The 18,004-nt window shown below is 39.1% G+C and overlaps 1 protein-coding gene across 7 annotated transcripts in view; it reads right to left on the minus strand.

Moving 5' to 3' along the window:
* The window catches only part of ncam1a (neural cell adhesion molecule 1a), a 274,256-nt gene that overhangs the window by 20,684 nt on the left and 235,568 nt on the right, over positions 1–18,004 (minus strand). For all 7 annotated transcript variants that reach the window (XM_086309417.1, XM_086309413.1, XM_086309416.1 and 4 more), the window contains 2 exons: positions 11,784–11,908; positions 10,902–11,082 (listed from right to left, as the gene is read on the minus strand). In XM_086309417.1, the coding sequence (XP_086165543.1) occupies positions 10,902–11,082; positions 11,784–11,908 (306 nt within the window). The remainder of the gene's footprint in view (positions 1–10,901; positions 11,083–11,783; positions 11,909–18,004) is intronic.

Raw genomic sequence — 18,004 nt, forward strand, 5'->3', positions numbered from 1 at the left:
TTGGCCTTTGAAGTAGAAACAATTGTTGACACACATAACACTCTTTAAATGCTGACGGGAGCACACCCCATGGACAGCTATGCTGCAGACTTTGCAGGAAAAAAACATTTTATGCCTCTTAAAGATGTTATGTTTGTGCTTACTGCACTCTGATGCATTCACAAGTGAAAGCACTGCCCTGGGCCAACTGAGACGTTTAATTCAAATCCACTATCTTCCTCTTTCTGGCTGGCCCGGTATGTAAACCTTCAATTTCTTTGATGGTTGTGATGAAAATAGCAAGAACATGCCAGAGTTCTGCGTACTTATAGGTGACTACAGTGGTGCAGAAAACACTTGTTTTTTTCTCTGCCCATTGCTTCATTTGCATTTTAACAGGCACAATAAATCATGTGCCATGTATTCAGTGCTGAGGGGGGGTTTCTTACCGAGTGCTCTCACTGAGGGAGAAAGCACAAATCTACCTGTCAGGGTGGACTACACAAACATTTCTCTTTACGGGCTTGTCGGGTACAGTACTGAGACAGGTTTCCAGACGACTGCTGATAAACAGACCGCATGTGATAAAATATTTCACTACACACATTTCTGAGAAATCAATAAGACTGCCAGATATGTGCAGTTGTACTCTGATGAAACACCTTTATATCAGGAGTTAGATTTGAGTCCAACCGTGCAACTCTGCCCATGGGTTGCAGTGTCTTTAAAAACTTGTGCTGTAAAACACGCAGAAATGCAATAAAAAAAATCTTCCAGCACTTGCTTTACATTTGATGGATTGGTTCAGCCATAAGTAAAACAGCCAAATCTAAATAAAAAAATATTAATTTTAGAGTAGAAATACAGTTTAAGACATTTTAACAACATTTATTTCACCAGAGGGCCCACATAATAGTCTCAGAACAGTTTGTGTTTGAGATTCAGTGGAATGCTGAACATTGCAGTGATTAAAATAACCATATGCATGCAACAGACTGTAGAAAAGCAAACACAGAGTCCCCCTCATCTGTAAAGGAAGAAGCCCAGTTGAGGACAAATTTGTTTATACTGTAGACGGGGAATACAGACTGTCTGACTGAGGTGTAAAAATGTGTAAGCTGTCACCGTTTTTCAACCAGCACTACAACTGTATGTAACAACTGTCATTACAATTGTTCATACAACACCATCACAGACTCCCCATGACTCTTATTTTCTTCTTTTCCTTTCCTTCGTTGGGTCTATTTTTCCACCTATGACACATTTCTGGATACTGCATTGACCTTATTTGGCTTTAAAAAAGTTTCTTCAGTAATTCCCATGTCTGCGTCCTCCATCAAAGCTCTGCCACAGTGTGGCACTGCACCACCATTAAAAATAAAATTGGCTCCAGAATCAGTTTTCTTTTGGGGCACAAGGAGGCAGGGTGACGCTCAACCGGCGACCGACTCCCTCTCTGACTGATTTAAGATCCTTGGAAACTCTTCATGCAGAGAGCGGTGTGTGGCTAGATGGGATTTCAGCCCTTTTTAAATTAAGATGCTATGAAAACAAGTGCTACAAACTGATGTGCATGCTGGCTTGAAAGTTAGGAACTCTGGACTCATTTCCATAGAGTAAAGCTTATAGAGGAAAGAGGGGAATCATTCATTTAAAAAAATGCATCTATTTTAACACAATAGATATTTTGACACAGCGATGATTTCGATGACGCTTCTGTGGATTGTTTTAAGCTCCAACATTTGATTTGAAGTTTCTGCCATTAATCACACCAAGCTAACCAGCTGAAGAAACGTTTCAGGCTATACAAAAAAGGAAAAATCCAATAGAAAGAGAGATGGCAGCTTTCCCTTTAATCTGTATGCAGTGGGCGACCTGAACCATTTGCTTCAGGGAAGAGAAATATTCTGTTTATATGCAACACAAGTAAGTTTGATGCAGACATTTAGATGGAGATCCTGATTAGCAAAAATGAAAATCACTCAGCACTGATCAGCACTATCATTACTCGGTAGGCACTGATGAACAACTGGGGGGACAAAGTGACAAAGAACACCTCAAGGGTGTCGTAAGCTCTTATTTTCCTTGTGACAGAACTTAGTTGAGATTAAACCGCAGTGCCAGGGATAATAAATGGAGGGAATACAAATCTTATTTTAGACCCCAACTCATAAAAAAGCGGGGGTGCCACGTTACCAAAGTGAAAACTGCTCAGAGAAAAAAAAGTCAATAACATTTGAAACTAACCTTGTTAACTTTTATTTTTTCTTTGCTAATAATTCTTCTGCTCTTCCTCACAACTAATTCTCCTTCATTCCTGTTCAGAGAAATGGGGTGTTACAGATATTGATGTTATTCAGGTTTGATGATACTGCCTATTCTAAGGCTCAGGCAGAGAGCTTATGGGGATAGATTCACCTTAGCGTCCCATCAAAAGGCCATCAAAGATCATACGTTCAGTGGAAAAGCCTGTGACATTTGATTACTTGGAACTCAAGTGCTCTTTTCTGCACTTTTTCTATGATTTCTTATGAGTTTTAGTTAGGTACGTGTTGTGCTGGATGTTAAAGCACTCACTAGCCACAAGAGCACGCTTGATGGGAAGATAAATTTTTTCGTATTTCTAGTATTACTGAAACGTGCACTTACACAGTGCGTGTATATCCGTGTGAATCTGACTTTTAATACAGACATAATCAACTCCAATCCATCAGGACCATATGGCTCAAATTACCAGCAGCAGCACAAGTCTTAGTACCACTTAGCTGGAATTTGTGATAAATCAGAGAAAAGTGGTTTTAAAACACACGCTAGCTGTATTCATTACAGCAAACTGACTTTCTGTATGTCTGGCCTCTATGATGGAAAATGCTCATCAAGACAGAATAAAAACAATGACCATTCACATATGTGTGATTACTGAAAATGTATCAATGCTTTATTAATTCTCTCACACTAAAATGCTGTTGATCATGGCTGCAGGTGATTTTAATCTCTTAAGTTATGCATTGCAATCTGTCATCTCTCATGACTCTGCAAACTTTAATGAGTTGTACAGCAGAGTGATGAACAAATGTTGGAACAAATGGAAACTATATAGAGGACTTTAAGTAACCCAAACTCTGACAGCCTTTTTAAAAAATCTTTAGCTTGTCATTGCCACTGTTAAAGACGGACATTTAAATTGGCCTAAGGTTATTCCCTTGTTAAGTCTCAAGTAATTAGCAATTTCTTAGCCAAATGCTCCGTTAGTTAATAAGAGCTAATAAGCACTGAGGCATTACTGAGAGTTAAAACATTTAAACTCCAGTAGAGTTGCTAGTGTGGCCGTTCTCCATGGTGTTACAATCAGACCAGGCCTCCATGAAAAACTATAACAACAACAAAAAAAAACTAAACATACAGGAGCGTGGAAACAGAAGCTAGCAATAAGCTAGCTAGCCATTAGACATGCTATTATGAAGTACCATATTTCAAGTGAAGTATTTTAAAAAAAAAATACTGCTACAGAATACATAACCTCCACCCTTGCAAAACATAACCACAGTGTTGTCAGATCACAAAACACAAGTAAGAATCCTTCTGTAACTGCGGATTTTCATATCTTTGATAGCTTAAACTAGGTTGCCTGGCTACCAGGTCAACAAAAATTAAAGGTGGTCCGGAAAGACTTACAAACAATGTTGTCGGCCATTTAATAAGGAAATCAAATTTCGGTGTTTTTTGTTGTGTAAACACTGGATACATTATTTTGTTGCTTAGATCGTAGCAGCTAACAACAGCCAAAAGAATCTACTCGGCGCCATCAGGGTTGCATATTGGTTTCATTCTAATGTTTAGCTAATGTTTGCATATTAATATCCATATTTTTGTGCTGTTTTACACTGCTGCAAGGCCTCTATACAATATACAGTTTACCATTTGTTCCTTTTTTATGCAAAATGCATACTTTATCTTCTTCACTTAGGCTACAGCCAAGCCCCTGACCTCAAAACATCTGGGTTCAACAGTCATGTTTGATGTAAAGCAACACTGAATGCAGAATACAGACATTTTGTTAAAGCTCCAGAGAAAAAAAGGGCAAAAATCAGCTTAACAATCAGCTTCCCAGAAGAGTCAGACAAAGATATCTTAGTATGTTTAGTCGCCAAAGCCTCAAAGTCATTACTTTCATGAAAGAAAAAGAAACAATTTATTTCAACCCTACAATGGTTACATGGAAATACACTGATAAGCACTTACAAAAATGTCTCAGGAATAGAGAAGAAAATAATTCCACATTTTTGAATTAAACAAAATTTTTTAGTGTTTAACAGCTGTTTCTTTATGGGGTTTTTTTTTTTCTTTTTTTAGACATTTCACTGCTTTCAGGTAAAAAGAGAGCATGAATCCTCCAAATAACAGCTGATTTCTCGAATATCAGTTTGAAAAGAGTATGTACACTTCTTCACAAAACATTAGTTTTTCTGCACATCCTTCTGTTCTCTCCTGACAAGGCGGTTACATAACAATGTATTTGAAAATGAGCATAATATAATGTTGAAAATTAAGAATGAGTCTGGGAAAAATGAGTTCTCTGACCATAACCGATATTAAATTTCTCTGCAAATGTTATCTTCCCCTCAATTTGTACAGCAGGACATTTCAAGTTTGTATAAAAGAAGAAGAAGAAAAAAAAAAACAGCCAGAATTTAGGCACAGCATTTGTACTCATCTCCTGGTTAACACATTCATAATGCTTGACTGGGGAGCTTTGAAGCAGCTGCATAGCACATTCATGAATACTGGATCATGCCTTGTGTCAGCTTTCATGCAGTGTTCATGCTTTTATGTCATTTGTGACATAACAGTGGAATGGATGTGTTTGTTTAATAGGCAGTAAAGTCCAAAATAAAAGTCTCTTTACAATTTCCGTGTCTGATTAAACCACTGCAGACACAAAATTAAACAGTGTAATTATTCTATTTATCACCCCCTCTTCAGATCACATTAAGGCATTATGAATGTGTTACTAATCAAATCAAAAACAAAGCTACAATACTTTGTCTACATTGTATCCTGAAAGAGCACCCGACGTCCAACTTGCAACATTGACAAAACCCTAAAAATCTCTCTCCTTCGGAATCTATTCGTACACAAGATGACATTACAGTGAAAACAGACAAAAAAAATATTAACAGAATCTAAAAACCAGAAAACTGAAATTGATGCAAGTACTGAGCACCCTGTAATAACGTCATGAAACCAATGTCTTGACTCTTCAACTTTTTTTTTCTTGTGTGTGGCTGCACAAGGGTCAAAAGGCATAGAAAGCAAAGGTCTGGAGCCAAAGATTTGAACGGCTCAGACTATCCTCTTTCTCCTTGAATGCAATCAGTTTATGGGAGCCAGAGCACAGTCAGCACGGACAGAAGAAGAGCTGCCAGACTGCACGTCACACATTGGCAACCGAGGGTAGCTGAAGTTATAGACCAACAATAAATAAATATCCACAACAGAGTATTTTGAGTGATAATCACAGCAATAAAGTGTGACAAGAAAAAAAAACCACACACACACAGTAAAAACACAAACAGAGAAAGAAATTTGTGTGTATGGCAATGTCATGGTCCATAGGTGCCCAAGAAGATCACACATGGGGACAGGAAGGACACGGAGAAAAAAAAGAAGCAGGAGAGAAAGAGGGAAAAGAGGGAGAGAGATAGAAAAATAGGTCAGAAATACAGAAATACAAGTCTGGAAGGTTGTTTTTTCTTTTCAAGACTGACTTGAAGAATAAAAAAGGAAGTCTAAGTTAAAGGGTAAAAATAAAAAGAAGTTATAGCATGTTAGTATCACAGCAAATGACACATGGTTCATGGCAGGCATGGGTGGAGGGTCACACAAAGGAAGGTAATGGGGGATGACATCGATAAGGAAGACATTTCAAACACACTGCAGCACAGTCTCTGTTTTCACCTTAAGGTTCAGTATAAAGAAGGGGAGTTTTAAATCAGCCATGGTGCAGAGCAGCGGCCAAGTTTAGGGTAAGATAGATGACAGCCTGAATGCAAGAACACATCCACATGAGTCAGGCTAGTATCTCTCACTCCTAATGGCCAGTGGTGTAATATAAAGTAAATGCAAGCACAAGCTTGCTTGCCAGTGATGCATAAACTGAATGCCAAAGTCTCATTAATTCACAGATTCGGTAATAATGGAGTAATAAAAAAACACAGCAACGCGTCTCTATATTTTATTATGTGTGTCTTTGGAAAGTTTGAGCTAAAGGCCAGAAAACTGGCGCATGGGTTTCCAATCAGCAGCTCTCTGAGCCTGCAGAGGAAAGAAGCTGGGCTGCTTTGCTCACGTAGCCTTAGCTACTATTGTTGCTCTTGACTTATCAGTAAAGGCAGTGCAGATTGTAGATGGATTAATTAAAATGTTTTTTGTCTACATTACGTAAGACATTACCTTCAAATCCTATTGGATGTTGCAATTGTAAATGGCTTCTGAATTTGGGTTCTAAAGGGACCCGATAATTACTTAAAAGAAATGTTAAAAACAATATGGCAGCTTTTTTGTCGGTAAATAAAAAGGAAATTATCTTGTTGACAGACCTCGTGGTTCAAAGTTCAAATATGTATGGACATCTTTTTTGTGTTTGTATGGACACATACGGAAAGAAAGCATAGGCAAATATTCACAATAGTACCACTTGTTCATCTAGCATTACACCACTGGTCATGGTTGGGGGAATGGCCCATGCAAAACCAAACATCCAAAGCAGACGCTGGTTATGAAGGTAAAGTCTGTGACATGGATGAATGGATGACCTCATGTTACAAAATGTTATTAGCTTTATAGTTTTAGTCCTAAGTCAACCTTAGCTGGGGAGATTTGGATGGATCAAGATGTGCCACTTTGTTTTTTATATTATCTCTTCACATTTGGGCAGCATTTGACTTTCCGTGAGACTGTGGCAAACAATTGCCGCTCAGCTGTACCTGTGTGCATTAAACCTAAAGAAAATTAGCTATACACAAACCCTTTCACACGTCCGATTCAAATAAATTCAAAGGACAACAAACTCCAATATGTTTTCAGAGATCTTTTATGCTGAAGTGCATTCACATTACTGGGCTGAATGAATTCTTGTGCGTATGGTTGTTTTTTTGAACATAAAACAGAAATTTAAACAGGCTGAAGCTCGACCTTGCGTCCGCACTGGACTCCCAATGTGAGATTCAGATAAAATTGAGCATGCAGAGTCCTGCATATAAAAAAGGAGCAGCTGTTGATCAAGCAGTACAAAGAACAGCTGTGAGACTGCAAGGGAATAGTGGAATTAAATGCAGATGTTGTAGCTAAAAATAAACCTCGGCAATAGCCCATGCTCCCTGAAGTGAAGAAAAACAACAGCAGCTTGGAAGTAATACCAAAATATCTCAAAACAAAACAAATAAAAATAAAAACTTGAAAAAGTAATTAGAAGACTTGAAGGGGGGCTGACTCGGATGATACTAAGGTTAACTTGTAGTCTGGTAGATTTATATGTGATCCAAACCTCCCACTGCTATATGGCTGTTGCCCAGCAAGGACATGAAAAAGAAAAAAAAAACAATTACAGCATACGAAAACTCCCAAAAACCAACCAAACTACCAAACAGGTTTTTTCATGTGCCATGCACTGGCAGCAGTTGCCTTTTAACAACTCCAGTAAAGAGCAGAAAAACATTAATCCAGCTGGAAAAGGCACCATGCAAAGACTGTATGGGCTGCATCCCCACCTAACTAGGCCACACATTTCAATTCAGGTCAGTCTTGGAGCCTGAACTGTGAGACCTACTAAACCTGGTAGCAGAAGGGAAGACAGATGCTGACAGAAAGAATGAAAATCAGAGAAAATGTGAAACAAAGATAGAGGCAATAGAGGCTCAGATATCGTAATACAAACAGAGAGAGACTGCAAACAAATCAAAAAACAATGAATGGTGTATAAAATGTGGCAGGATAGGAAATTATGGAGTATGGTCATTAATGATTTAGGAAAAAACTGAATCTGCAAGCTTCATTAAACTTCATTTTTTTCATAAATAGTGACTTACTCAACTTCAAAAGCTGAAACTGTGATGAAATTTAGATTGCATGCATATAATAGTTTCTTCAACATTTGTATTTTGGATGTAAAACGTCAGTAATCTATCCCGATTAATAATAAAGCTCAACTACAGTGACTATGACCCACAGAATTTTGAATGAGTAGCTATGTGTGTGATGATAGCTCTCTAAAGAACAAACACTCACTGGCCACTTTGTTAGGTATACCTGTTCAAATGCTTGTTGGTGCAAATATCAAACAGACAAAGTTAAGACGATCTGCTAAAGTTCAACCCAAGTGTCAGAATGTTGAAGCAAAGGTGATTTAAGTGACTTTGAATGTGAGAAGGTTGTTGGTGCCAGACAGGCTGGTCAGACTGTTCCAAAAAACTGCTGATCTGCTGGGATTTTTCCCACACAACCATCTCCAGAGTTTACAGAAAACAGTTTAAAAAAGAGAAAATCCAGTGAGCGGCAGTTCTCTGGGTGAAAATGCCTTCTTGATGCCAGAGGTCAGAGGAGAATGGCTACGCTCCTTCGAGCTGATACAGTAGCAACAGTATAACCTCTCGTTACAAGCAAGTTATTCAGAAAAACAACAGATTCCCCTACAATAGTAGAAGACTGCACTGGGTGCCAACTCCTGTCAGTTAAACAGGAGGTTGAGGTTATAATTTGCAAGGTCGTTTTTTTAAAATTGGAAAAACGTTGCCTGGTCTGTGAGTTTTGATTGTGAGATTTGGATGGTAGGGTAACAATTTTGTCTGAACAACATAAAAACATGGATTCGTCCTTCCTTGTATCAAAAGCTGCTGATGGTGGGGGGATGTATTCTGAGAAAAGCCTTTAGTACCAACTGAGAATCATTGAAACACTACAGCGTACCTGAATATTGTTGCTCACTGTGTCTATCCCTTTATGAGCACAGTGCACCCATCTTATCATGGTTGCTTCCAGCAGGATGCCAATGCCACAAAACTAAAATCATGTCTATATCTATCATGTCAATACGTACAAAATCTCTGAGGAAAGTTTACATAACTTTGTGTGCCACAAAGAATTAAGATGCTCTTAGAGACAAAACAGGGTTCAGCTCAGCACTTTCAAAGTGAACTTAAAAAACTAGCCGATGAGTGTAGTTGTCTGCTTTGACTGGTAGGAAATGATTACAGCATTGTCCTACTACTTGATGGCTTAATTTTGTGTATTATTTTATAAAAATGTTCTGTCAGTACTTTTGAATCTATAGCAAGGCACAGATTTTAATTTGTGTTTATGACTTGTGGGCTGTTTTCGGGCACATTAGTTTAAAGATTGGGCCATTTTATAAGTGATTTCGATTTTTCAGGTAAAATATTTTTCACAGTGTGCACTTGACAGTTAAAAGAAAATATGACTGAGGCAATCAACACTTCCTTTCATAAAGAAGAAAAGGGCAGGCGAATAGTGAAAGGGAGGGTGACAATGGAAGAAAAACAGGATGAAACAAAAAAAAGAAACACAGACAGAGTGTAAGATGTCAAAGAATTTTAAACTGTTAGCTAATTCAAGTGGGGAGGCAGCCCAAGTTAAAAAGTGCACTCTACACACAACACAGCAACAGAGCAAAGGCCGACCGTGACCACCTGTGTAGACGATGTATTTGGGAATAAATGGACAAAACTCTGTTTTCTCTGGGTCTGACTGTAGTCTGTTCTCACATCATTGGACATTAAGATTGAGGAGTTGAAGTCACCTCATAAGAAGTAATGAGACTTGGAGGAGCCGGATATCCAAGGAGAAATGCAGTGAGGATGCCTCTGCATGTCATATGGACTCATTAGCTACTTTTGATCTTGTGCTGCCTGGGCTTCAACATTTTTTGAAGCGAGTGCAGTGTTTTAAAAAGGTGCTCTGTGCATAGAAATTCATTCCTTCAGGAAAAGAGGATTTAGTGGAGATGACATTATTAAAGAAAACAAAAGTGTGGCACTGACTGAGAACTAGAAACAAAGAGCGTAGGCTGGGGGTAAAATGAAAATAGATTTCAAATGACCCAGCTTGCAGTCACTTGTGTATTTCTACTGACATCAAACTTTTGGTGCACACATGCCATGTTCAGTGTTTGGTTTATCATTTAAAAACCCATTTTGGCCTACAAGGACAAAGCCTGTGCTTATTAACTATTGTAGAACAATGTTAGATTAGTTGCACTGGGCATTTTAAGGTTATCTACTATAGTAAACTTTGTGGGCAAGTTAGTTTAGTTCCTTAAATGTAAATCTCATTTTAAAAAATCCCCAACTCCCAAAAAGTAGCTCTTCAAAATACACCATTAGATCAAGTCTTTGTGTGATATTATATATAATGCCTGGATTATAAACCTTACAGTTACACTACTGTGCAAACGTTTAGCACCAGGTTCACTTTTTCTTTAAAATTTCCCCCCAAAATGAAAAATGTGTGATTTACTGAAACATATGCAAATATTTTCACAATAGAAAATAACACATTTCCAATGGGAATGAAATTTAGAGTTTGTGCTCATTTCAAACACTCTGTATAGGCCACACCACTACGTGCCCCTCGGCTTATAATAGAGTCTTTGCTTTACGCATCAATGGGGTTTGCATCGTGCATTTCCTTTTGGTTACCAGATATGAAAACAGTAAAAACAATACACCTCTGCCATGCGACAGACAGAGATAGATTATTCATGACCGACCCTGCAGCCAGCAAGCTTTGAATAAGCACCTAGCAAAAGTCAAAGATCCAAATAATAGATTTTCTGGTCACGGTAGAAGCCTATGTGCACTGTGGCTGGTGTGTGTGGATGCTTAGGGTAGGTATGATGGGAACAGTACCTGGGACAGTTGTGGGCTCTGTATCTGTCTTGAAGGTGAGGATGCCAGGCTTAGATTTGCCCTGCTCATTCTCTGCCACCACATGAACCTCATACTCCGTGTTCCATTCCAGGCTGTTCAGGACGATATAGGTACTGTCACTGGGAAGGCGGAGCTCTGGTTTCCAGTCAGATACACGCTTCTGAGAAATGGATTTAGAAAGGAACAATTCAACACTCTCAAAGGAAAAGCTCATTTTAGATCATCTACAAATGTCTCGATTTCTCAAACTGTTCTTGAGCTGACATAAAAGCAGTACATGTTCTTTCTCAACATGTTTTTCCGTTCCAAAGAGATTAACCTGGTCCGAAACAGTTAATAATGAGGGAAAAACAAGAAAATAATGAAATGTATAAAGTACTCACCAATTATTATGCACAAATTGTACACAAGTAGATCTTATAAGAATAAATGAAAGTGGTGTTTAAGCATTTATCTTTTCCATCAGGTTAGTAATGACTCTTTTTGAATACATAGTTATAATTCAGTGGACAAGTGCTGCATGAGAACATAACTTTATATTACCACCACTGCAGGAAAACTAGTCTGCTGTAAGGGTTGGTTGGTCTAATTACAGTCACCCTTTCTTCCTAGTGACAACTGTTAATTCCAAAGAGGTAGAAGATACAAATTGAAAGGGGGAAATGACTTGGATGATGAGGTGGCTTAAAATGCTTTGGAGTCATTAGCAGGCACATATTTTGACAGATTCCAGTAGATTTACCCCTGCTCAAAGCCGTAGCCAGATTTGACTACTTTATTGTAACTGCTATTATTTTTTTTATGTTGTTTTTGTTTTTATATCAAATGCAAAAAGTTACCCCCATTGCCAGAAATACTCACAGCCTTGTATCTGATCAGGTAATGTTTAATCTTGGAACCACCGTTATCTTGCGTGATCCAGTTGATCTTAAGAGAATTGCCCGGGCTGTGCACCTTGGCCTGCAGTTTGGGAGCACTGGGTTCCCCTAAACAGGAAACCAAGGAATGATGATTAGATGACAAACGGTGGTTACTGCATCAACACATGTTTACCTTTAAAAACCAACTGCCTACATTAATTAACATGTCTGAAATTTTTTATCTTAAAAGAAAAGAAAACTGCGCTACAATAGACACATTTTTTTCACCAGTGTCTACCAGGAGCAGATCAATAACATTAATAATTTTCAAGCCTTCACCTCAAATAATAACTTGGTTAGTAAGTTTTAGTTAATGTTAATTTCTCAACAACCAAAATCTTTCATTACCCTTGAACTATTTGTTTAACCCAAGCCATTCATTTTTGTGCCTAAACTTAAACTTTAACCACAGCAGTGCCAGATCAGGGGGCACACAAAATTGCAACAATTTTGGAACACCCATCAAAAGATTTGCAAAATAGTACATCTATGTGTTAAGTTTGGAGGACCCACTGAAAGAAATATAACCTCCATGAGAAGAGTATCTGATAATTAAAGACAGACTTTAGGTGGAATATTACTTCCAGGACGACTAGAAGCAACAGAGGTCAACGTGGCTGCCTCAGAACCACAGGCGGAGGTGTTGTTCTCCTTGAGGCCCTCATTATCTGCTCTGTCCTCCTGAGTAATGACTGCTGGGTCGCTGGATAATGAGCCTGTAGGCCTTGATTGGACATGTTCCTCTATTACTTTTAATAACATTTACATAGTCTTGTGCGAAAGGAGGTCAATGTGTTTTTTGCGTGTGTGTGTGTGTGCTGTAGCTCTTCGTGGCACTGTTAAGGCAATAAGGGTGGAGACTAACAACCCAAACTCATCAATTATGTGCATATTGGTTACACACAGTTAGCCTTGTTAATATGTTATTAAATCCCCTACCTTGTGATGCTATAATCTTTGCCCTGTGCTAACAATCTTAAAAGTAACAGCCACACCAGCAGGTAACAGAAAGGCTCAGTGGTGCTGCAATTTCTACATGCATGCTACTGATAGAAATTCAATAAGGAGTTAAACCAAAAAATCTCTCTCTCTCTCTCTACATATATATATATATATATATATATATATATATATATATATATATATATATATATATATATATATATATATACATTTTGTGATAGTCACAAGAAAAAAAAAGTCACGTATTCAGTATTTAACATTTCAAACATCAGTGTTAGTGGTTGTAGTTAATTAAATGGATATGCATGAAGGCACTTTTTCTTGAAGTAATCAAATAAGCACACTTTCTAAAAACTGCATCCCACCAGGCAGAAGTGAGCATGACACAGGCTGAAAGTGAATCAGACGGTATTAGTTACAGCAGTAGTAACTCTGTGACAGGCAGACATTGATACATTCAGCATTGCATCATTCTGGGTTAGGTGAATATTTCTGAAGGCTAAAACAGAGAAAGTGGAAGATTAGAATGAAAAAAACTACACATGCAAAGCTTGAAATTTGGCCCACTGCTGTAAATTCAGAAGGGTATCGTGTGAAACACCACCCATGGCCTAACATGCATGTGATGGTGTGGTTCCACATGCAGCCCAAGCTAATCACAAAGACAGTATACAACAAAGTTATTAAAAACATTCTGTAGAATAAAGAAATTCATTTAAGTTTTACGAGTTCATAGATCATAACGGAAAATCATCTCATAAGTGCTGTATGTGAGCGATTATTAACAGTATGAATTATACAAAAGAAAGGTGAATTTTGAAAATAGTAAATGTCTCAAAGTTGGAGTCTTTGTTCAGGTCAAATGAAAAAAAAAAAAAGATAAATGTTTTTAACATTGCCCAATCGTCTCAATGACTTCCCAATACTAAAAAGATGTACCCAATGTTAGCACTTCTGCATATGCAAACTACTAGAAAGACATTACATCAAAGATACAGAGACATGCAGGTAGGACAGACATTTTCTTTAAGAACAGCTGAACAACAAGAAAGAGGATGCAACAAGAAAAAGGAAGTAAACTTGCATGCTGCAGTAATGCAAAGGATTGTTGTGAGTCCAACCGGTAAAACAGTGTGAGCTATGTAGCTCTCCAGGGGAAGAATATGAAACATTAGCCTTGTGGGTGACTATATTTAACAATGCATGCAATGCAAATTGTGGTTAGTGGCACTTTGTGGGGCTGCTCGTATGATGTTTAAAAAGAATTCATAATGAAATGGTTTGTTACAAAACCGGAAAAGTGGGGTTTAAAAAATGCTTTGCAATGCTATCTGTGAAGGCATTTGGCCATATTAAAGGCAAATCATGTTAACAACAACACATTTTACATGAAACATAATATGACACAATTATGTGTGACTTTGTTAAAGATTTTTCTAATTAGTCATAAGTATAGTCATAACTTCTATGTTAACCAGGGTGAGAACTCAAAAATTATGTTTAAAAAGAAAGATGAAATTAAGCATATGCATCCAGTAGCACTTTGCTCTGCAGCACATCCAATAGTGCCTAGGTGTCAGACATAGCTGGAAAATTTGCACAATGGCTTTGCAAAGTTTAAAAATTGCACTAATATCTTGAATTTGTTGCTAAAATGCACTGGTATTACTGATGCAGTTGTACCAGGATTACTACACAGGAGCGAAACTGTCTGCAAAGTTTAAAAATGTGAGCACTTCTGCAGCTTGCTGTTTGAATGGAATAAGTAAAACGCTATTATAGTTTTATTTCCAGAATACTGGGTGTGGAATGATTTTGCGCCTGTAATGGCCCACCGTTATCTACAAATTTTAACATGCATTGTTGAAAACGCACTGACTTTTTTCAAAAGACATTTCAAGCTGTGACTGTTTTGTAAATGTGAATGTTTCACATTCAGAATGTAGTTATTTACACTTACAGAAAGAGAAAATATCACAATCGTGTCATTATTTATTACGCAGTGGTCTACTTATTGATCCAAGTTTAGGATATAGGCTGTTTAAGTGCGTTTAACAGATCTGAACCTGATCTTATGCATCAATTTAGCGTGTGTATAAAATCTTTTGTCTATTTTCTCTGTTTTATTGTGCTTTAAGATGACTGTTGTGCTGTGATTTGGCACTACAGAGAAAAAAACTAAATTCTACATGTTAATTCTTCAAACTTACATCACTCTTGCATTGCTGGCTCTATGAAGATTAGTGTTGTTTGTGGTGTTAATTTTAGCTTAGTTGAAGCTCAGCTTCAGCTATACATATATATAAAAAACACCCAGCACGCCCCTGCGGGCGGTTTATCCTTCAAGCTCGGGTCCTCTACCAGAGGCCTGGGAGCTTGAGGGTCCTGCGCAGTATCTTAGCTGTTCCCAGGACTGCGCTCTTCTGGACAGAGATCTCCGATGTTGTTCCCGGGATCTGCTGGAGCCACTCGCCTAGCTTGGGAGTCACCGCACCTAGTGCTCCGATTACCACGGGGACCACCGTTACCTTCACCCTCCACATCCTCTCGAGCTCTTCTCTGAGCCCTTGGTATTTCTCCAGCTTCTCGTGTTCCTTCTTCCTGATATTGCTGTCATTCGGAACCGCTACATCGATCACTACGGCCGTCTTCTTCTGTTTGTCTACCACCACTATGTCCGGTTGGTTAGCCACCACCATTTTGTCCGTCTGTATCTGGAAGTCCCACAGGATCTTAGCTCGGTCATTCTCCACCACCCTTGGGGGCATCTCCCATTTTGACCTCGGGACTTCCAGGTTATACTCGGCACAGATGTTCCTGTACACTATGCCGGCCACTTGGTTATGGCGTTCCATGTATGCCTTGCCTGCTAGCATCTTGCACCCTGCTGTTATGTGCTGGATTGTCTCTGGGGCATCTTTACACAGCCTGCACCTGGGGTCTTGCCTGGTGTGATAGACCCCAGCCTCTATGGATCTTGTACTCAGAGCTTGTTCTTGTGCTGCCATGATTAGTGCCTCTGTGCTGTCTTTCAGTCCAGCTTTGTCCAGCCACTGGTAGGATTTCTGGATATCAGCCACCTCCTCTATCTGCCGGTGGTACATACCGTGCAGGGGCCTGTCCTTCCATGATGGTTCCTCGTCTCCCTCCTCTTTCTTGGGTTTCTGCTGCCTGAGGTATTCACTGAGCACTCGGTCAGTTGGGGCCATCTTCCCAATGTATTCTTGGATGTTCCTTGTCTCATCCTGGACTGTGGTGCTGACACTCACCAGTCCCCGGCCCCCTTCCTTCCGCTTAGCGTACAGCCTCAGGGTGCTGGACTTGGGGTGAAACCCTCCATGCATGGTAAGGAGCTTTCTGTCTTTATGTCAGTGGCTTCTATCTCCTCCTTTGGCCAGCCTATTACCCCAGCAGGGTACCTGATCACGGGTAGGGCGTACGTGTTGATGGCCCGGATCTTGTTCTTACCATTCAGCTGACTCCTCAGGACTTGCCTGACCCTCTGCAGGTACTTGGTGGTTGCAGCCTTTCTAGCGGCCTCTTCATGGTTCCCATTTGCCTGCGGGATCCCCAGGTACTTGTAACTGTCCTCTATGTCTGCAATGTTGCCTTCTGGTAGTTCAATCCCCTCAGTTCTGACTACCTTCCCTCTCTTTGATACCATCCGACTACACTTCTCCAGTCCGAACGACATTCCAATGTCATTGCTGTATAGTCTGGTAGTGTGGGTCAGTGAATCGATGTCTCGTTCACTCTTGGCATACAGCTTGATGTCATCCATGTACAGGAGGTGGCTGACAACTGCTCCGTTCCGTAGTCGGTATCCATAGCCAGTCTTGTTAATGATCTCACTGAGGGGGTTCAGGCCTATGCAGAACAGCAGTGGGGACAGAGCATCTCCTTGGTAGATCCCGCACTTGATGGTGACTTGTGCTATGGGCTTGGAGTTGGCCTCTAGTGTTGTACGCCACATCCCCATTGAGTTCCTGATGAAGGCTCTTAGGGTCCCATTGATCTTGTACAATTCTAGGCATTCCAGTATCCAGCTGTGGGGCATTGAGTCATAGGCCTTCTTGTAATCAATCCAGGCAGTGCACAGGTTTGTCAGTCTGGTCTTGCAGTCTCGGCTGATTGTTCTGTCTACCAGTAGCTGGTGTTTTGCGCCTCTGGTATTCTTGCCAATTCCTTTCTGTGTCCCGCTCATGTATTGACCCATGTGCCTGTTCATCTTAGCCGATATGATGCCTGACAGGCATCATATATATGTATATATATATATATATATATATATATATATATATATATATATATATATACACACTCTCATATATGTACTCATATATGTACACACACACACACACACACACATTCTACAAAGTTCTGTACACACACACCCACACACAAATACTCAAGGCACCAAGAGTAAATTTGGTGTTACTCTATAAATGCAAGGGAAAATAATCATTGTGGTTATTATTATTAGTAATCGCTTTGATTATGAAAGTCATGGTTAGTGAATGTTTGTTACTTAATTACATAATGGCTCGTAGATGAAACAAATGGCTAAATGAATAAAACTGAAAATGTTTTAATGCCTCTTCTATGAGCCTAATTTAACAAAGGCCTTGCGCATGATTATTGCTGATGTAATGGTCTCGAACTAAACAAAGGAAATTTACCTTCTGTTGGTCAGCGAAGACGACATCATCAGCACCATGCAAGAGCCACATGACAAAGTCACATGATGTCACGGACATGAATGGTTGAAAGGATAACATAGAAGAAGAAAAAGAGGGAAAGTGTGGGGGGTAGCAGGGACAGGTGGGGGGCATATGGGAAACATACAAAACATTTTGAAATGATGAAAACATGTCAAAATAATAATAAAAAAACAAAAACAAGAATGTTAAAGACATAATGACAAAACAGAATAACAAAAACAAATCGTAAATTGATAAACAGAAGTTTTTGAACATATAAAAAATATGTTATTGAATATATGAGGTACTGGATATTTAGTTATGGCTGTTAACAACACTGAGAATATCAGTAAATAACCAAACAAATAAACTAATTAAGATATTGAAGACTCAGCCAAAACTATACACCCAGAATTGCCTCATGCATCCAGTTGACAGCTTTTCCTCTGGCATTTTTTTCCCTCTGTTATTTATTTTGGTAACAATTTGGCCAGATCTG

This window comes from Aulonocara sp. 'chitande type north' Nkhata Bay, linkage group LG10 (assembly GCF_057382095.1).
Source record: "Aulonocara sp. 'chitande type north' Nkhata Bay isolate Kocher_YH1m ecotype deep benthic linkage group LG10, A_spYH_male_GT1.1, whole genome shotgun sequence".
Lineage (NCBI taxonomy): Eukaryota > Metazoa > Chordata > Actinopteri > Cichliformes > Cichlidae > Aulonocara > Aulonocara sp. 'chitande type north' Nkhata Bay.